Genomic DNA, 22,626 nt, shown 5'->3' on the forward strand with positions numbered 1-22,626 from the left:
GTGACAGTTGAAATTCCAATTACCCCATTGAAAAATGTGTTGATTTTAAATTGTCATTTATTCAAAACCTTGCCTGTAGAACATGACCTATTGAAGGCAAACAGTTTGGATATCTCTTTTTTATCGTTTTTGGTTGAATTGTGAAGTTGGGTGAATGATTTTATACCCTGCTTTTAAAAAGATGGGGCATATAATGTTTTAACTCTGTCCATCCATCTGTCAGTCTGTTTGTCCCATGAATATTTTTTGTCCCATCTTTCTCAGGAACTACATTACAAGGATTTCTGAAATCTGATTTCAGGGTTTATATATGTCAGCTATACTGGTGTGATGTGTTTTCAGATTCATCTCTCAACAACTTCATGTTAACAGTCAAGTATTTGGCCAGGGTTATCATCAGTGAGCTTCCACAGTTTCACCTGTTATTATTATTAAAATGTTTAAGGCTTATAGTGTGTCTTTTTATGTTGTGATGTTACACCATTGTTAGGTTAGGGTGAATATTGCCCGTTAAAATGTTTAAACACTGCATTTGTTTGCACTAATCCTAAGTCAGGAACCTGTTGTTCAGTGGTTGTTTGTTGATGTGGTTCACCAGTGTTTCTTGTTTTTATACAGAGAAGACCATTGGTTTTCATGTTTAAATGGTTTTACACCAGTCATTTTTGAGGTCCTTTATAGCTTGCTGTTCAGTTAGAGCTCAGACTCCATGTTGAAGGCTGTACTTAGACTTATAATGGTCTACTTTTACAAATAGTGATTTTGATGGAGAACTGTCTCATTGGCACAATACCACATCTTCTTATATCTATTTACAATAGAACGATTAAAACTTCAGCCATTTCAGATGACAGATCTATATGCATCAAATGAATAAAAGGTAAGTTTTCATTGAAAACATTATTTATTTGCAAGTAAATGCTCTTTTACAAGTTATAGTCATTTAAAATATTTAAAAAAATAGAACATAAAAAATACTATTTTGTAAATTTTACAAATTGAGAACTATAATGTGTATACATTAAATTAATATGATAATCATTCATGTTGTGCTGATATTTAGTGTAGTTGTAAAGTAAAAAATAATATATATATATGTAAAAAAAGATCTTCAATGGAGACAAATATTTTTAATTTTTTGGTAATCTTATCTGCAAAGTTGCAAAATATAACAAACAAACAATCAAAAACTTCTAAAATTAGTAAATTCCCTAGGAGTTTCTTTTGAGTTCCAAATCTTTTTACTAATTGACTACATTATTTCTACTTTTAGCTGAAATACATTTGTAATAAAATAAAAATCGAATGATTAAAATCATGAATGAATTTATTAACAGGAAACAGGAGAATATTTTCAAAGGGAGATTTGTTCAATGAGACTTTTAGTCCCCTTCATGGGAAGTGGAAGGGGACTTTTGGTTTGCACTCTGTCCATCAATCAGTCCAGCAAATCAGTTTTCCAGACTTTTTCTTCATGCTTGAATATATTGATTAGATATTTGGTGAATTGTTTTATCATGACAGGTTACAGGTCAAGTTCGATTTGAATTCCCTAGAATTTTATATGAAATACTTATTAATTACATGTACTAGATTTCTGTTCAAAGGGAAATAACTATTTTTTTACTTTCCCTAGAATTAATATTTTGATGAAATACTAATTAGTACTCGATTTCTGTTTTAAAGGGAAATAACTCAGTTGTTTGTAAGATTTGTACAAGACATTATTTTAAGATGAATGACAATTCAGTTTTTTCCTTTTCTTAAGTAAGAATTTGGTTCCATTACAATGATTTTTTTAACCATTAGGGAACTATGTTTTGCCATGCAATACTCACAGAAAGCTTGTTAATAATAAAATTGTTATTGCCAGGCTCTGATTTAACTTCTATAACTGTGATGCCATGTTACAAAGACACCATACTTGATGAATATAAAAAATTTAATGCCTAAATATTTATGACGGCTTTACCAAATTTTAGATCTGTATATGATATTTCTTTCTTTAAAATAAGATCTAAGATATGCATATATAAAATGGTTTTAAATACAACTGCCTCCAGTGAAAACAATTCCAACTTCCCAACTTCTCTTCCTTGGATGTGATATCACTGAATGAGACTTAGCAAAGAATTTGAACTTACAATGAGCAATGGTGGGTGCCACATGTTAATTATATGGTAAATTGTTTTATGATTGAGTGCTCTAAAGTGTACAATTCTTGCCAGATATTTATGAAATTCCTATAATAGATTTATATTATCTGTCTTTGTGGAGTTCAAAATTTGTGCTGATCAATTATTTTTAAAAAGAGTAACCTCTAGGAATAAAATTGAGAATAGAAATAGGGAATATGTCAGAGAAAAAAACCTGACCAAAGAGCAGACAACATTGATTAAGTATTGGTTTAATCATGACAGATATGTTCAATTCATTCCAAAATTTTATGAAACTTATATTATAGATTCATATCAGCGATTTTCTACGAGACTTTCAAAAGAAAGTTTTGATCAAACATTTTTAATAAGTTTTGCCCCTTGGAAATATTAATTATATTGGAGATCACATTGCCTTTGCTCTGAAGCCTTCATTTCTCTACGCAGCTAAGTATAAATTGATAAAAAAAAGTTTGTTTTATTTTAGTTATTGCTCTTGAACCTTAGATGGATAAAATATTCGCAACACAGGGGACATTATAACTCTGTTCTTTTATTAAACTAGAAAAAGAGTGACCAAAGATCATATACTAATATCCTATAATGAACAATATATGACATCTATAACTGCTATTTAAAAAGTTTATGTTTTATTAAATTAGAAAAATGCATACACCATTTGGACAAACAAAAAACTGATTTGTTTAGAAATACTTAAAAAATAACAAACAAAACTATACATTGCTTTCTAATATCTAACACTAATACATGTAATAATAATGAAGTTTATAAAAATTATAAAACACTAAAGTATAATGAAAACTTTTTTTTAGTTATTCAAAACAACACAACATTACTTAATGATGTGACAGTGTGTGATGCATCATTTAATAATGTCAATATAAATTTAAATACATTATGTTCCCTGTTTCAAGCAAACAGATTTCGCTTGCCAGACCCAATAGCCATGATAACTTTTTTCAGGTAAATTCATAATCGAAAAAAAATCACTTAATGTTTTACAAAAGTGGCTTGATTGACATGAAGATTCACACTCATTTATTTATGACAGGTTAGGCTTACATTTTGTACACACTTCACACTCAAATGATTTGAACACGTAAAAAGGAATGATCCACATTCGTAGAAATTTTGTATGATCTGATCAAGAATTTTGACAGCTGATTGACAGAACATATACATTTTGTAACGGATTTAAAAAGCAGTGAGACTTAAATCTGTAGTCCCAAACTGTGTAGACTAATTGTGTACAATTTAGCATTATTACCCCCAATCCATAAGAAACTTTTCAAATCTACTGCAACCCTTCTCGGCCAATTTCTTTCCAGTTCCTTGAATTGGAGAAAGGTTATGAAACTTCCATCAGGTTGAAGAACATGGATTGTATGATTTTCGTAATCTGCTATGTATAAATGACCCATTCTGTCATTTGTTACACCATCAGGCTGGAAGGGTTTTGGTCCTGCTGGATTTTGAGATCCATTATAGGTAAACTTAACTTTTGTGAAATCCGGATCAAATCCTTGTAATGCTCTAGTTTCCCCATCAATGACTATGAAATCATCGTTAACATTTTGAATAATTCTATCGGGTTTTTGAAACATTTCTCTTCCATTTTGATTCTTTGAATATTCAGCCATAACATTACCAGTGGGACTCAGTTTTACAATCTTACCATTACTGGTAGTACGATTACTATGAAGGCAAAGCAGAACTTCGCCATTTCTTGTGACACACATACACCTAGTTATAAATGGTGATGCATCATAAAATTCCTGCTTCCATCCACAAAAGGTGAATCTCCAAACTTTTGTACCTTGTTCTTCTGATACTAGTATATCACCATACTTTGTGATCTGCATATCTTTGAAAACAAAACCAACAAGAATTTTCATCTTGTCAGCGCCTTTTTTAGTTACCAAATGTAAAGTTCCTGGGCGCTGAAATCCAATCCATGCTAATTCCCCATGAACTGGAACAACCGTCCCAACATGATGATAATTTGGAAAATTGCTTTTAAAATCGATTGAGGTATTCAGTTCTATTTGACCTTGAAATTCGTCACCTGAGCAAACATGGTCTTCATAACAGACATTTTGGAAACGACCAATCATTCGTGCCATACGCTTTTCATCAATCTCTATTGAATCCAATCTATATTCAGATGGTTTACCCAATGCCATTTCTGTTAAGAACGACCTATCTAAAAGTGGATCAAATCTATTTTTAGATATCCAATGAATTAAATCAGTATCATTGTTAGATAGCTGCTTCTCTATAGTTTCCATATGCTTTTCAAGCTTATCCCTGCATGTTGCAGCTTTCAGTTTACAATAACCCAAAAGAGTTTTGTCTATTTTCTGTAATGCCTTGAATTCTTCCTCTAGTTTACATTTAGCTTCTTCAACTTTATCTCTCACATATTCAGCTTTTTCCGAAATGGCTTTTGAAATGACTGATCTTTTCTGTTCCATTTCATCAAGATGTTGATTATTTTGCTTTTCTCCATCTTTAATCAGTTGTAATTCATCTTTCATGCTTTGAAGGTGACCTTTTAGCTCCCGTCTTTTTGATTTTGCATGTTCACTGAGATCAGATAAGGTGTGACCTCTGTGTATGCCAGTTACACATAATCTGCATGCCAGTGTATCGTCATTTTCACAGTAGAACTGGTACACTTGCATTGGATGATGAGTGCATGTATTGGTAACAGGTACTTGAGCTTGAGCCATTACCCTAAAAAAGAGGGAGATATTGGTAAATGATAAATTTTCACATAGAAAAAACCTTATTTTGCATGTCTCACCAGCTTTTCTTTTCATTATAAATGGTATTTATGAATTTACATTTTAAAGGATAAGGTATTAAGTCAAGTGTCACATTAACTTATTATAATGAATGATCATATACATTTGTAAGGTCAAGGTCAGATGAAGCCTTTCAAAGACATGAAATTTCACCTTATAATCATCCCATAAATCAAATACAAATGACCTAAAAGTAGTGTTTTAAGTACCTGAGAAAAATAAAAAAACATAAAAAAAAATATTGTATACTAAAGAAATTTATCCTGTTGAACTTACTTAAAATAAAGCTAATACTAACAATGACCACTGCCCTTTCCTTGATCTTGATATCTATATCATTAACGAGAAGCTTAATACAAAAATTTATGATAAAAGAGATGATTATTAGTTTCCTATCGTTAATTATCCATTTTTAGATAGTGATGTTCCCTTGTCACCATCTTATTGTGTTTATATATCTCAACTTGTATGATTTGCTCGTGTATGTAACAACATATTAGATTTTGGCGAAAGAAATTTATGTATTACAATGTACTGAAAATTTATTACACCAGGGTTATCGATATCACAAAATAGTCAAAATGTTTACTAAATTTTATCATCAGTATAAGAAAATAATTCAAAAATATAACTAAACATGCAGACATCTTAGACGTTCATGTATTTCACATCCAATCTTTTATGGTAATATTCTTTACATAGCACAAAAATGACAGTGTTCACCTCAAAAGCTTACAAAATCTTTAAACAGACTTAAGAAGGGATATAGTTACGATACTGTTGTCAGGTCATTAAAGATTGCATATTTTGGTTTAATACTGATTTACTCATAGGGTCTTTGCATCAGAACCAGAGGCAGATTTAGAGGGGGGTGGCCCTTTTACAGAAAAAATTGGTTGATTATATAGGGAATCACTGAAGCGTGACTGGCACGGGCCCCCACTTATTAAAATTTCTGGATCTGCCCCTTGGAACTAAACACATTTATTGAAAAAACAGTTGTTGGCATGACACAGGTTATGTTCTTCTCATATATTTTATGATAGTATGATACTAAACTTCTTACGGGAGGGATTGTGTCTGATATTCATATGATGAAGACATAATCTTCTAATCAGTTCAATCGAGGTCTGGAGCTGGCATGTCAGTTAACTAGTAGTCTGTTGTTAGTTATGCATTATTGTCATTTTATTTATTTTCTTTTGTCACATATCGTGACATGGGACTTGGACTTCTCTTGAACTGAATTTTAATGTGCGTATTGTTATGCGTACTTTTATCCATTGGCTAGAGGTATAGGGGAGGGCTGAGATCTCATAAACATGTTCAACCCCGCCGCAATTATGGGTCTGTCCCAAGTCAGGAGCCTCAGATGGCCTTTGTTAGTCCTGTATTATTTTTAATTTTATAGGACTTCTCTTGAACTGAATTATTATGTGCATATTGTTATGCGTTTAATTTTATCCATTAACTAACTTCACCTAGAAATTAGTTTCTTGTGTATAATTTGGAGTTTAGTATGACATCCATTATCACTGTACTAGTATACATATTTTTTAAGGGGTCAGCTGAAGGATGCCTACGGGTGTGGGAGTTTCTCGCTACATTGAAGACCCATTGGTGGCCTTCGGCTGTTGTCTGTTCTATGGTCGGGTTGGTGTCTCTTTGACACATTCCCCATTTCCTTTCTCAATTTTATTACATTGGCTAAAGTACAATAAATATGTTGTAAAGGTCAGATGAATTCTACCAGACAGACATGTTGAATCATTTCGTATATCAAAAATAGATGATCTTTTGCTTATAGTATTTTAGATATGGAATTAATTGGCTGATTAATATACCAACAAATGAAAAATGTGTCCATGAGACACAGATGATACCCCTCTTTCATTTAATATTTTAAAGGGCATAGCTCAATTATGTTTAAAGTGAGGCTGCCAAAATGCTAGGATGAAATTTGAAAAAAATAGGCAGGACAGGAGTTTTGAGTTTAAAAAAAAAAGCAGGATGAGACACTTCAAAAAAAAAATAGTCATGTCGACAATTTAGGTGAAAAAAAGTCAGGATAAATTAAAAAAAAAAGGCAGGACTGAGCAGAGTGAAAAATGGAAAAAATAAAAATGCAGGACAGAGATTACAGCTAAAAAAAAATGCAGGACCAAATTTTTCATCCTCATTCATTTTCATAGCCAATAAGATGGTTTTAAAGAGTATAAACTTCATTATACTTTCATTCTGTGAAATGATTAATTGTCAATGGTCCGTGTTCTACTGAAAAATTCCTCTACACATAGGTTTTCAATGGTTCTAAAAATTACCACCAGTGATGCAAGTCAAAGAAAGCAATTTATAATATTCAGTATTTTTTTCTCTTTCTAATAAACCCCAAATCAAGTAATTTTGTCACATATTGGTTAACATTTGTCTTTGTTTTATTGGTAACAGGAAGTACATTAACACGAATCCATGACAAGTCGCCCCACTGGCAAGTCGCCCCACACCTAATCGCCCCACTTTTCACCAACTCGCCCCACTTTAAAAAAAAAACGCCCCAACCTGGATTACCAAATCGCCCCACTTTTTAAAAAATCGCCCCACTTGTGTTAAATCCCGTTAATATTACTCCTGAAAACTCGCACCACTGAATGAAAAACGAGAATATCTAGATTAATATATTATTAACCAGGATGAATTTAGTAATGCCAACTCTCCCCACTTATGGAAAAAGATATTATTCCGTGAATATTACTCCTGCCAACTCGCCCCACTTATGGAAAAAGATGCTATCCCATTGAAAACCTTATAGAAACTTCTTATATTATTCCTTTTTTTTTTAATATAGCAGTAAGAAGTGAGTATTAATATTTCGGTAATGTGAATGTCAACTAGCCCTACTTATGAATAGTACAAGTATGAATAGCGTTAAAGACTACCAACTATCCCCACTTATGAATAAAATAATTAAACTGAAATGTGTGTTGACTTTCCAATTGGTCCCACTAATGAGAATGTTTGAAATGCTTCCTTTTTTTTGTTCTTTTCTTCTGGATGTTGTTAACTGCTTGGTGTTTAACCCATAAATGAAAGGAATATTTTACAATATTTTTTCTCGTATCAATTTCAGTTCCGTTTTTTAACCGTAACAACCGCAAACTATGTTATATATATACCAAGCAAACATTTTGAAATACCAAAACATTCATATTATTATTTCAGTTGGCAGGAGTTAAACATATATATTAAACATGATTTAACCAATTTCACATGTGGGGCGATTTTTTAAAAAGTGGGGCGATTTGGTAATCCAGGTTGGGGCGTTTTTCTTGAAAGTGGGGCGAGTTGGTGAAAAAGTGGGGCGATTAGGTATGGGGCGACTTGCCAGTGGGGCGACTTGTCCTGCTTCCCATTAACACTATGTCACCATATTAAGTTCCATCCCTTTTTGTCTTTATACTAGTTAATTGTTTAATACCTGCATGTATAGTCTAGCTAGTAGTATTGCATCTGTAAATGTCCTAAATGCTCAATCACAACTTCAGATAAAGACAGAGGCGGATTTAGGGGGGGGGGGCAGGGGGTTGCTTATATAGGGAATCACTGAATTGTGACTGGAGCGGGCCCCCTCTTAGGTCAGTCAGTGGGCCCCACTAATGAAAATTTCTGGATCCGCCACTGTGAGTAAAAGACTTTTTAACCTTTAGATGAGTTCAAACAATTCATACTTAATATGTGTACAACTATATGCTATTATAAACTATACACTTTTTAAAGACACTACTGTCGAATTTGGTTTATTTTACTGTATTAAACCATATACTTAAATAGTCATGAAGTGACAATATTTTTCTGTTGTGATTTTGGTTTCCAACATGTTATTATACTTTTTACAAGTATCATGGTATGATGTTGGTGTTATTAATAAAACATTGCATTGGTAACAGCATTTATATATATTTTTATGTGCTTTCACTTGTCCTGTGTTCACTTTGCCTAGTCCAAATAATTATGACGTCTGGCCATGTAGTCGTCGAAGTAAGGCGTCAAAGTAAAAATTATAATAGCCTTTCAAGACGTCATAAATTATTATTTGGACTACTTTTTTTTCTGGGACGCCTTCCTACAACGTCCTATATTCATTGATATATAAGTTGTGTCCGTAGTTGAGCAAAAAACCTGTTTGATAATGATAACCCTGACTTTAACGTGTTCTAAGTCTTTACCTCAAAACTTAAAGTAAAGTTGCGGACCAGGAAATGGTTCAAAACTCTAAAACCGAAAGAGAAACTAGACCCAAATACCAGAAAACTACCGATCATCGAATCAACCAATCAGTAACAAGAACAATTAAAACGAAAGTAGGAACACATGTGGAGATAACTGTTTTGTTTAGGAAAGGTAACAGAGAATTGTGATTAGGTACCTACAAAATAAATATTATTTCTATATTTTCCTGCACAATGACAATCACTAAGACACTTGATAACATTAAAAGTGCATGAATACAGGCGATCCCCTCTATCTGGTAAATAACACCATAAAGGGTGCACATAATTGAAAAAAGTTTTTTCTGGTGAAGGACAAAATCGAAAGTGGTCTATTGTATCAACAGGAACACTAATATAATGATTATGGTGTTGTAAAATATAACAAAGTTTACAAGTTTCTGCTAGGTGGGACAAATTATCATAGACACCAATACATCTAAAATCATGAACATGCAGGTTTATTTATTGCACAATATTTAATTTTTCTATTTAGGTCATAATAAATGAAGACGTTACAGAGACCAGGATGTTATAAACTTCATCAAATCACAGAACTTATTACTGGGAACATCATTGGTCATCCAAACCGATTAAATAAACCACTAAAGTCCACTGGAATAATTAATCACTGCTTAAGAACGGTGTCCTCTGCTTCAATTCATCACAGAAAATATGGGACAGTATTCCTGCCTCCAAAACAAGGAACAACATATTCTGATGGACACAGAGGATGGTTGTTCAAACAAAGTGTTAAACTATTTTCAACTGGTTCCTTATTTGAGAATCAGTCTGATGTAAAAGAACTGTCAAAATTATGGACAAAAAAGTTTGAAGAGGAAGATGTGTCTGAGCCTCAGACATCTGCAGAGCTAATTATTGCTCATGCTCTTGGAAAGAAAATGGTAAAACATGTATAAAAATAAAACATGTGGTATATTGCCCATGAGACAACCATCAACCAGACACCAAATGACATAGGATAACAGCTATAGGTCACTGTACCGTCATCAACCATGAGCAAAATCCATACCACATAGTATACAGCTAATCTGCTATGAAAGGCCCTGAAATGACAAATTTAAAACAATTACTGAAAAACAAATGTAATATATATAAACAAAAGACAACACTGAATTACAGTATCCAGACTTGGCAAGTTGGGACAGGAAAACATGTAAAAAAGTTAATTGATCCCGCCTACCATTTAGTAAAGATTAAAAGTCAACTCAGGGCAGCTCTCTTATTAGAAGAATTTAAAATGTTTGATGTGAAATATAGCTAATAATGGAAAAAAGTAATATACATGATATAAGCAAGATGATAAGATTATATTGATGTGCAACCAAAGTTAAAAACTAAAACATTGACACTATAAGGGGGGTCTCATTGGGGGGTTCTGATCCTGGATCCCGCTTACTGTTTTGTCAGATCCCGTATCCCGCTTACACTATATACGTAGGCAATTCTCATTTTTTTGTCATTTCCCGGGTCCCGCAAGACCTCATTTCCCGTTTTCACAACACAATAATTTGACTTTCACGCTTACAAAAAATCATCAATTCCGCGTCACGCTTAGACCCCAATGAGACCCACTATAAGTATCTTCCATATTAAAAAGAAAATCTACCATTTATTCATTAAAAATATTTAATAGTTAAAAAAAAAAGAAAGGATTAGATACCAAATGTGTATTCTTTTGTTTAACAAATGAGAAATTTTATGAATTTGCTTAGTTTGGAATCTATATTTGTAAGAGGAAAATATCAACTTTGAATTATATAATATATACCAGCAATAACATTCATGACATTTCTATAATAATTTCTCAACAAATTTGTGATCAATTTTACTTTTTACAGTTGCATGAAGTCCCACCAGAACATACAGTTGACCTTTCTACAAATTTAGTTATTCAAGAACTGTGTCAAAGGCGATTACAAAGGTTAGATTGTGTCAATCAAATTATTTGGTAGCTATTAACATAGTTAGTACCATAGTTTTATGCCTCGTTCACATGTACCTTTAATTCGAATTGAATTCGCATTCACACAACCTTTTTTTTAATTCAAATTGATTCAAATTATCTAATTAGAATTAATTAATTCTCATTAGAAATACGTCTTTGTTAATCCGAATTATAAGTTTATGTTGTTAGGACAGTAAAGCAAATTTGACACACATTCCTATTCAAATTAGAATTGACGTTAGGATGTTAAACATTTAGAATGTGAATTAAACTAATTTGTATTCATTAATGCTAATCGGATTCGAATTTCGTGTGAACTCATCATAAAACTGCAGATTCACATTTTGACATGTTATGTTTGTATTCCATATCTCCTATGCCTTAATGTGGTTGTATAATAATTCTAGAGGAGCTGTTACCAAAATCTCTGTTTTGGGTCTTTTTATTTAGAGGAATTTTGCCAAACATGCATTGTTGACAAGACAGTATTTTACAAGAACAAATTCATAGGTGTTTATCATGTCTGGGTTACAGTCTAAACAGGGACCCTTCATTATCAGGCATGGAATCATGAATTTAATTTCAGAAGGCCTTGGCCAACTTTATATTGTTGCCAAGCATATATCAATCTAAGATCCCTTCCCAAGTATTTATCATGTTGAGATGACTTTCTGTTATTAAATATACTTGAACCAACATTTTAAGGGAAGGCACTACAGGCACTTGTCTTTGAAAAAATACTCTATATATATATATATACATCAATGTATCACATTCACATCTAAATCATATCTTCCTTATATAAGGTTAAAAGACATAACTCCAATAATCTTGTTATAACCAGAATAAATTTTTAAAATGTGAATGTTTGAACTAAAAGTCAACTGAAAGTCTATTTTTTTGTTGAAATCATTTTTTATTTGAAGAAGAAATAGGGACCATATTTATGATAATGAAGCTTTATTAAGAACCTTTTTCTTTTCTTATTTTCCAATATCCTTTCATGTTTAGGTATGTTTTGATTTACAATTTTTAATTTTATTAGTTTTTGATTCAACAGGCAAACAATACTCAAGGGACATTCAAAATCTAAGTTGAAAACCATGGCCAAAAAAAGATAAAAAGACGAGCAACGGTACACAAAACACAATTTATAAAACTAAAAACTGAGCAACACAAACACCATCAAAAACTTGACGACTTCATTTGCTCTGGAAGGGTACTCAAGTCCTGTTCCATATGTTGCAAATGTTGTGTTGCTCATGACAAATTTTTTATACATAGTATAGCAAAATAAAATAAAACTAATTGTTGTGTGTTTTTTCTAGACCATGTATAATGTGAACAAGTTCATATTTAAGGGTACCAGTACAGTACATCATTGGAGAATGGGATTTCCATGATCTTGTTCTAAAGATGAAAGAACCAGTATTTATACCCAGACCAGAAACTGAGGTAGCTATTCATGGTTAAGTATATTTTGCTTCAATAGTGTGAATTATCTCCCTTATAAAACTAATATAAGGGAGATAATCGTTTTTTTCTTTCTCTTTTGGCTTTACTACCAACAGCCAAATTCTGACAAACATTAACAAATATTTGGGCTGGACAGCTTGATTTGGTACAGGCCCTTAATATGGTCGGATTGAAACTATTCCTATTAAACATTCCTATTAATAAAATGATAGGTTGATGTAATAAAACTTACAGTTAAAAAAATTATCAATTCAGCAGTCAACAGAATAGACTATTGGTTGAGATTTAGTAGTGAAAAATGCCACTTGATTTGGAAAACAGTGTCAAAATGAGATATCACAGCTAACTGGCCCAAGAACACAGTTATTTTGAAATTCGTTTCTTTTAGAAAATAAATTCAATTTAAACAAGAATGTACATGGATGCCCCACTCGCACTATCATTTCACATGTTCAGTGGACCATGAATTGGGGTCAATACTTAATTTGGCATTAAAACTAGAAATGTCATATCATATGGAACATGAGTACTAAGTTTCAAGTTGATTGGACTTCAACTTCATCAAAAACTACCTTGACCAAAAACTTTAACCAAAACTTTAACCTGAGCTTCCCACTATCTTTTTCTTTGACTAACTTTCACTTTTAACTATACTATATTCTTATTTTACTTTCACTTTCTATTTATATCTATAACATTGTCATAACAACCTCTATTGTTCAGCGAACCATGCAACCGCAAAATTTGTACTTCACTGTTTGGTTTCATGTGTAATATTGTCCTGAAGACACCACCCTTGTTGGTGAAACATGTTGACCAGAATAAACTTACCATGCGGTAATTGATGGGTGTTGTTGTCTTTATTGTTTTATTTTTTATCTTTTTTTCTTTGTTCAGTGGACCGTGAATTGGGGTCAAAACTTTAATTTTGCATTAAAATTAGAAAGATCATATCATGGGGAACATGTGTACTACGTTTCAAGTTGATTGGACTTCAACTTCATCAAAAACTACCTTGACCAAAACTTTAACCTGAAGTGGGACGAACGGACGCACAGACCAGAAAATATAATGCCCCTCTACTATTGTAGGTGGGGCATAAAAAATTACACCTGCTCTATCTAAAAAAGATTTTTACAGTGTAGTTTACTACTATTAGGACAGATAATGTCAAAATTATAGAAACTTCTACCAGCTCTAACTCAAAATATTTACAATTCTGTGTTTAGGGGTCTAAAATTTAGTTTGACAGCTTCAGACGTACTAATTTTTTACCTTTTTTAACTGGATCAAATCATTACTTTACAGAAAATTTAGCAGCCAAATTTTTTTAACATGTAATTTCATCCCCTTACTTAATATTTCATGCATTTAATATCAAGAAATAAATTGGGGAAAGTGTGACAACCAAAAAATTGCAAGTTATACACTGTTCACACTAAGGACTATATTCACACCACATCTTCCTATATCTATAGACAGCAAAAACAAAGGACGATAACTGTGTCCTTAGACCAACTTTAGCTTTTGGTTAGGCCATAGTTATTATATTTTTTGTTTTACGAAATTTTTTGACAAAACCAATGGGTAGGAGGACGAAAAAAAAAAAAAAAAAAAAAAACTGCTGCTGCTGCTGATTTTTTTTTAATACCAACCGTCAATATCAAATTTGTTTTTTTTTATTTCACCAGGAGATTTTCTACTAGTGTAACAACTATTTTTTTCTTGACACGGTTTGAATTGAAAATCAATGTGCAACAACTTACTAAATCACCAAGAGCATAAATTTAGATTCTTTCATGCAGTTATGAACTAAAATTTATTTATTTTTGCATAAAAAACACTGGGTCGGAGGAGAAAAAAAAATAAAAATCAACATTTTTAATTTTATTTTTTTTCCTATTTGGCAAAAATTAGGGTAGGAGGGTTCGTAAAACTAAAAATAAAAAAACTACGGCCTTACTTGAAAAAAATGAGATATGCAAGATATTTTTGTTACTTTTTGATAATTGACAAATGTCCATGTAAGTGCCTGCTAATTTTTGAAATTAGGATAAATAAAATTGAGAATTCTTTTAATTTTAGGAACTGGCTGATTTTGTATGCAACTATATAAGATCAAATAACCTTCAAAATGGCAAATTTCTTGACATAGGCTGTGGATCAGGAGCTATATCATTACACATATTGAATTCATTCAAAACGGTTAGATATATTATATTATTATTATCGATAATTGTCTTAAGTCAGCTTATATACCCTTAAAAAATGCAGATAACACATTGTGTAATAATCTTGATAATAGCTTTCTTCTGTTAAGTTTTCACCGAAGTTTGAACATTTAGTTCAAGACCAAATTATAAAGATAAAATATATTTTATTTTAATCAATAATTGTCGGAAGTCATCTTCTTTACCGTCAGAAAAAATGCAGAAAACACATTGTGTACAGTGTTCCATTTTGGAGAAGAAGTTACTAATTCGAAAAAATTTTGTCTAATCCATTTATCCTTTTTGAACAATAAAATATGTTTAAACTACATTTTGTAATAATCATGATAAAAGCTTTATTCTGTCTAATTTTTCACTGAAGATTTCCAACTATAATGCAAGATCCAAGAAGAGTCCAATGTTCCTCCTGTTGCACTTATTAAATATTTCCAAAGTTCATAACTCATTTGAAAAACGTCAATCGTCCACCAATATAGAACTTGTCCAAGATATTACTGATAGTACCTCAAAGTATAAGTTTCATGAAAATCTGGCAAGAATTGTACCTGTGTGCATGGTGAGAGTGCTAATGAGCCAATTTTCCATAAATTTAATTTTTCCAAGGGACCATTATAGAACTTGTCTAAGATATTGCTGATATTTTATATAAGTTTTATGAAAATCTGGCAAGGATTGTACCTGTGAGAGTGCTGACAATAACCAGACAGATGGACACCCAGTATTTCCATGTCCCAACTCAACATGTTACTCTGGAACAAAAATAAGAAGATGTGGTAATATTGCCAATGAGACAACTCTCCACTAGAGACCAAAATGACTAAGTTTTAATGACTATAGGTCATGTACAGCATTCATCAATGAGCAAAAACCAAACCACATAGTCAGCTATAAAAGGTCCCAAATGACAAATGTACAACAATTCAAAAGAGAAAAACAACGACCCCACAAAAATACCATTCTATTCCTGGATTAAAAAAAAAGATTATAATATAAACAAAGTAAACCTTAGTCTCATTTGTTATATTTCATTTCTTTCAGATCACTGGGGTAGCAATAGATAAACATAATCATGCCTGTGATTTAACAAAAGAGAATGCCAGAAACCTAGGGCTTAATGAACGACTAAATGTTCACCAAATAGATATCTTCCATAAAGGTAACTATTCAGATACCTAGTGCCCTGAATTAAACAATCAATTTGTTATTTACATAGATATAGGAAGATGTGGTGTGATTGCCAATGAGACAACTCTCCATCCAAATAACATGCATGTGAAATATAGTTCAACAAGTAATATATATGTGAAAGTCACAACTAAGGTTGTTAACTTATATACTGAAATGCTTTTTAGCTCACCTGGCCCAAAGGGCCAAGTGAGCTTTTCTCATCACTTGGCGTCCGGCCTCCGGCGTCCGTCGTCCATCGTCTGTCGTCCGTCGTCCGGTGTTAGCTTTTACAAAAATCTTCTCCTCTGAAACTACTGGGCCAAATCAAACCAAACTTGGCCACAATCATCATTGGGGTATCTAGTTTAAAAAATGTGTGGCGTGACCCGGTCATCCAACCAAGATGGCCGCCACGGCTAAAAATAGAACATAGGGGTAAAATGCAGTTTTTGGCTTATAACTCAAAAACCAAAGCATTTAGAGGAAATCTGACATGGGGTAAAAATGTTAATCAGGTCAAGATCTACCTGCCCTGAAATTTTCAGATGAATCGGTTAACCTGTTGTTGGGTTGCTGCCCCTGAATTGGTAATTTTGAGGAAATTTTGCTGTTTTTGGTTATTATCTTGAATATTATTATAGATAGAGATAAACTGTACACAGTAAAAATGTTCAGCAAAGTTAGATTTACAAATAAGTCAACATGACCAAAATGGTCAGTTGACCCCTTTAGGAGTTATTGCCCTTTATAGTCAATTTTTAACCATTTTTCATAAATCTAAGTAATCTTTTACAAAAATCTTCTCCTCTGAAACTACTGAGCCAAATTAATCCAAACTTGGCCACAATCATCTTTGGGGTATCTAGTTTAAAAAATGTGTGGCGTGACCCGGTCAACCAACCAAGATGGCCGCCACGGCTAAAAATAGAACATAGGGGTAAAATGCAGTTTTTGGCTTATAACTCAAAAACCAAAGCATTTTGAGGAAATTTGACATGGGATAAAAATGTTTATCAGGTCAATATCTATCTGCCCTGAAATTTTCAGATGAATTGGACAATCGGTTGTTGGCTTGCTGCCCTCCAATTGGTAATTTTTAAAGAAATTTTGCCGTTTTTGGTTATTATCTTGAATACTATTATAGATAGAGATAAACTGTAAACAGCAATAATGTTCAGCAAAGCAAGATCTACAAATAAGTCAACATGACCTAAAAAGGAGTTATTGCCCTTTATAGTCAATTTTTAACAATTTTCATTAATTCGGTAAATTTATGTAAATTTTTACCAAATATTTTTCTCTGTTACTAATGGGCAAGGTTCATTATAGATATAATTGTAAGAAGCAAGAACGTTCAGTAAAGTAAGAACTTCAAACACATCACCATCACCAAAATACAATTTTGTCATGAATCCATTTGTGTCCTTTGTTTAATATGCACATAGACCAAGGTGAGCGACACAGGCTCTTTAGAGCCTCTAGTTCTATTTTTATAAAATTATATAGTACAATACATTAAGAGTTATTTAAAAGGTAGGTAAGAAGGGTTGTATGCTCAAAATGTATTATGTGTTTGTCAATATTAAAGTTCAAGTTAAGGTACACAACATTTAACAATGTTTAAAGGGAATAGATTTCGTAACTTCAGGGACTAAACTTGGGAATTTCAAACTGGGAGCCCAGACCAGATATTTCATAATTATTTTCTATATGTTCAACTTAACTTTATCTGAAAGTTTAGGGGCCCAGCTCAAAATCTAGGAGCCATGGGCGACTGGGCTCCCTTTAAGTTTTTTCCCTGAACTTTTTTGACAATACAGGATGGAAAAAATCTCACCATAAAAGAAATTTTCTCTCTACTGTTCATGCCATTGTCTTCTTTTACCTTCTTGGTGGTTTTGTGGTAAAAAGTAAAATCACAAAAATAATGAACTTATATTTAGATAAAATGCAACATTCAAGTGGTAAGAGAAAAGACTGATCAGCTCACAGTCAAAATGATGTGTCAGGGTAGGGATATATTTTTACCTTTTGTACAAGCACGATCAAATTATTGCTCAGTGTGGTCTAGTACAAAGCAAGGTTAATGTTGATAAAACATAAACATTTTCATGTTCCATGTATACATTTCATTTGTCACTTAATGTCAAGCAGATAACCATCATCATAATCATTTTAATTTTCAGATACAGTTGAGAAATTACAGGAATATTTACCAGTGGATGTTGTTATCAGCAATCCTCCTTATATTCCTACCGCGCATATAGATAGTTTGGAACCTGAGGTTGAGAGGTAAGCCCTTGCATTCAACAAAGCCCAGTAGTTTTCAGATCTCATGTATGTAGTAATTGTAAGGCCCTTGGAAACTTATTGATAATTGGTTAGTTTACATGTATAGATGTTTCAAACAAATTCCATCATTTTGATTTGCAGTAAACAATCACAAGTTGTTTTATTTTCCATATAACACCTAACATCCATGACATCACATTCCTACCATAACAATAAAAAAAAACAATTTGTATGGATACTACAAACAGAACAAGAACAAAAAACTGTTTTAGCATATAGTTTGGTGTGCTAAGCATCAAAATGTGGTCATAAGAATTAATACTTCTGTTTTGTTGTTTTATTGGATTTTAAAAAAGGGACTGAGCACATAATTGGGGTCTCATTGGGGGGTTCCAATCCCAGATCCCGCTCATTGTTTTGTCAGATTCCCGTATCCAGCTTACACTATGTACATAAGCAATTCTCATTTTTTGTCATTTCTCGGGTCCCTCTAGACCTCATTCCCCCTTTTCACCTCTCAATAATTAGATTTTCACGTGTCACACTTACAAGATATCGGCGATCCCAAGTCACGCTTAGACCCCAATGAGACCCACTATAATATCATCCTTACAATTCATCAATAAAAGGATCTTTATTTATTTTGATTTAATTATCCAAGTAATTTGGCTCTTATCAAACCTTGCCAACAATACATAATTGAAATAGGTCACATAGGCTGTGGCCCGATCAGCTGATAGATAAAAACAATTGGTAGATATTTTTTTGCTTTTTAGATATGAGAGCAGAGATGCTTTAAATGGCGGTAAAGATGGACTTGATGTTGTAAGACAGATTTTGTACATGGCTCCACAATTTCTTCCTGTTGGAGGGTAGGTCAATATTCAGTGCTGTTCTAATGCACATTCTCAGGATATTTTTTACTAAATTTTCAGTATTTTTCTGTCATTTTATATTAAATACAATTACGTATGCACATGTTTTATACCCAATATATAAAAAGAAGATTTGGTATGATTGCCAATGAAACAACTGTCCACAAGAGACCAAAATGACTCAGATATTAACAACTATAGGTCACCGTGCGGCCTTCAACAATGAGCAAAGCCCATACCAAGTCAATTTTTTTATCAGAAGTTTGCAATCTGATTAAAATACCGATTCTTTGTTCAAGCTCTGCTTACAAGTATGTGACAAAACTTCATTTTACTTTCTGTTCTGGAAATTATCATAATGAGTTCAGATTTATGATACCTGCTGACTTATAACAGCTTCAAATGGCTGGAAGTTCTCTCACAGTTTTAGTTAGTGTTTTTTTTTTTTTATCAGCAATGTGGTGTCCAATATCATGGGGAGATAACTCATTAAATAAGCTGTTCCATTTTTCAGGCAAATTTGGTTGGAAGTTTACCTGGATGAACCAGAAATGATCAAGGAACTGGTAAAAGAAAACAAGTCCATTATATATCTTACAACATTGAAAGATTTCACTAAAAGGTACATACATATCAAATATATTTTCTGTCATTTTTTAGAGTGCATACACAATATTACGTGTCAAAGTGTTTCATTGGAAGTGAATAATTGAAATGGGAAACATACATTTGCACAAATTTGAATTTTGACATGCGTTTGTGGTAAACTTATGGTATTATACCAGCGTGAATTTATCTGTGTTTTCGTCCTGACAATAAGCTGTACTTTATGATTTGTTTTGTTTAGAATAATTATATGGATAGATGATTTATATAATCAAAAATGTCTTTCATTGTTTATATGATCATTTATAAGCAATATATATATGTTGAATAGCAAATTTTTGAAATAAATACATTTGACTTTTTCTTGAAAGGAACAGTCTTAGTGTAAAAACCAAACTCTGGAATAAAACACAGTATTTTATCTCAACAGCAACACTGAGGGAGGATAGGATGGGTCCTGATCCTGAAATCCCGGGCTTAAAAACACGAAATCCCAAAATCCCGGACTTAAAAACATGAAATCCCAAGGTCCCGCAATTCAAATAAAGAATTTCAGGATCCCGTAATGGGTCAATCCTGAAATCCCAAGCTTAAAAACACCCGATCCCGGAGTCCTGATAAAGGTCCTATCCCCCCTCAACACTAGATAAGTCAGTCATTGCTGTGAAAAGACTCTTTTAAGTTTTCATTAAGGACAATCTACCACACTCTAAGACTCACGCAAACATAGTAACTTTTCAACAGTTGAATTTGGAACTTTTGTAACACATTGAAATGGTAATTTTATGCACATAACACATACATTTGTCCTAATAAATGCTCTTAATTCTAAGAGCACCTTCTCTGTTTAATATTTAGTCACCTGTTATAAGTTACTTCTATTTGTCATTATGATGTGCCTTTTAAAATATACTGGAATGACAAAATAGGAAACCAGAAAGGGGGAAGATGATAATCCATGAACACATGTTTTCTTCATTTCGTTTTTTTAAATTGAAAATTATCCAGTAATGTTCATCAATTGATTCTTCCTTTGAAGGGACAGATTTTGTGTTTTACAAGTACAGTGATGGATTCCAAGAAGAGGTGATACATCTTGAGTATTTTGTGTTTAGTAAAATTTCTGAAAGATCTGATAACATGTTGGCTTGAGAACATCACATCTTTAATGAGTTTTTTGTCAAGCAAATTGTGAAATTGACATAATATTTAAAGAACTGCTGAATCAAAGCCTCCGAAATTTCATGTTCTTAAAGTTCTCTCAAAGGGATACTGATGGTATGTAAGGTTGACAAATGAAAATAATTAGTAATGACAAAATATGTATTCTTTTGTTTATGAAGTAAGAATGCATGTTATTTTATATGATATATTTTACTTTTAGTATAATTTTTACTTTTATTTGTTATTGTGAAATAAAGGATATGAATGCCAAATTTAATTCTATATCCCCTTAAATTTTGCTTGTTTGTGCAGAATATAAGGTATACCTTATCTTGTCTTTCTGTCATCCATCCATCAGCCAGTGTTGGTATCTCTATAAATAAACTCATCAAAGATACCAGGACTAAATTTTTTATATACGCCAGACATGCGTTTCGTCTACAAAAGACTCATCAGTGACGCTCGAATTCAAAAAGGTTAAAAAGGCCAAATAAAGTAGGAAGTTGAAGAGCATTGAGGACTAAAATTCAGAAAAAAAATCCAAATCCAGCAAAGGTAATCAATGTCTGAGGTAGAAAAGCCTTAGTATTTCAAAAATTCTAAATTTTGTAAACAGTTAATTTATAAATATAACCATATCAATGATAATTCATCACTATTACGTATCTTCCTGCTTCACATGCATGTTTCATACCCTTGACACATGTCGATATCTTGAAAGTCAAGGTTAAACCATTTGATTTGATTACTGGTTGCTTAATATCCAGTGGCAAATATTTCATGCATGTTCAGGACAAGAACTACAACTGGAAGATTCCGTAATACAAGCAGTCCATGATGAAGGTTGGGAAAATATGAACTGCCACTGGAGAATAAAGGAATATGCAACAGGCGATCTATGATTACCTCAGACCATGATCCAAGAATTTCTTTACAAATCATTGATATTATGTTGATAGTCTTAAGTATGAAGCTTTATTAAAAACTGTCACATAAACTTAACATTAACCAAGATAACTAAACAAAGACCAATGAACCTTGAAAATGAGGTCAAGGTCAGATGAACCATACCAGGCAGACATGTACAGCTAACAATGCTGCCATACAACAAAGATAGTTGACCTATTACTTATAGTTTAAGAAAAATAGACCAAAACACAACCAGATGCTTCGCAGGGCGTAGCTTTATACGACCGCAGAGGTTAAACCCTGAATGGTTGGGGCAAGTATGGACACAACATTCAAGCTGGATTCAGCTCTAAATTTGGATTGTGATTAAATAGTTGACACAGCATAGGTTTCTGACACAGAATGAATGTGTTCTAATGAACTTAAAATTTTTGTTTTCTCTTAGAGCAATTCACTATGCTGTTCAATATTAATCCTCTCAAAAAAATGTTTGAAGAAATTTTCTTTTTATTTATGAAATTTCAAATGAGAAAAATTGAACCCAATTTTTTAATCACATCCCCCTTTCCCTTATTCCAAAACTAATCTCAATTAAAATATTCTAATGGAGTTTGCAACAATAACTACTCATTTAAATACATCATAAAATATTAAGATGTAAAAAAACTGCTTGTTATCACTGAATGGT

The 22,626-nt window shown here is 32.4% G+C and overlaps 2 protein-coding genes across 6 annotated transcripts; one reads left to right on the forward strand and one right to left on the reverse strand.

The window, feature by feature from the left end:
* Window positions 1–766: 766 nt before the first annotated feature.
* Window positions 767–21,383, forward strand: LOC134682125 (MTRF1L release factor glutamine methyltransferase-like). Of its 5 annotated transcripts, none has more exons than XM_063541726.1 (10): window positions 767–880; window positions 9,746–10,154; window positions 11,112–11,194; window positions 12,580–12,673; window positions 14,780–14,899; window positions 15,964–16,081; window positions 18,279–18,384; window positions 19,161–19,256; window positions 19,774–19,881; window positions 20,905–21,382. In XM_063541726.1, exons 2-10 carry the CDS (start codon window positions 9,756–9,758, stop codon window positions 20,933–20,935), a joined length of 1,155 nt encoding a protein of 384 aa, XP_063397796.1. In that variant the 5' UTR covers window positions 767–880; window positions 9,746–9,755; the 3' UTR covers window positions 20,936–21,382. The 5 variants fall into 5 exon arrangements, with proteins under 5 accessions (XP_063397796.1, XP_063397785.1, XP_063397779.1 ...); XM_063541715.1 differs by lacking the exon at window positions 767–880 and adding an exon at window positions 9,183–9,382 and having other exon boundaries at window positions 20,905–21,381; XM_063541709.1 differs by lacking the exon at window positions 767–880 and adding an exon at window positions 9,184–9,403 and having other exon boundaries at window positions 20,905–21,380.
* LOC134682113 (E3 ubiquitin-protein ligase TRIM71-like) lies at window positions 997–9,272 on the reverse strand. The gene is made up of 2 exons (XM_063541702.1): window positions 9,208–9,272; window positions 997–4,913 (listed from the first exon to the last, which is right to left on the reverse strand). Exon 2 carries the CDS (start codon window positions 4,907–4,909, stop codon window positions 3,389–3,391), a length of 1,521 nt encoding a protein of 506 aa, XP_063397772.1. The 5' UTR covers window positions 4,910–4,913; window positions 9,208–9,272; the 3' UTR covers window positions 997–3,388.
* Window positions 21,384–22,626: the final 1,243 nt, after the last annotated feature.

The sequence above is a fragment of the Mytilus trossulus genome, chromosome 1 (assembly GCF_036588685.1).
Source record: "Mytilus trossulus isolate FHL-02 chromosome 1, PNRI_Mtr1.1.1.hap1, whole genome shotgun sequence".
Taxonomy (NCBI): Eukaryota; Metazoa; Mollusca; class Bivalvia; order Mytilida; family Mytilidae; genus Mytilus; species Mytilus trossulus.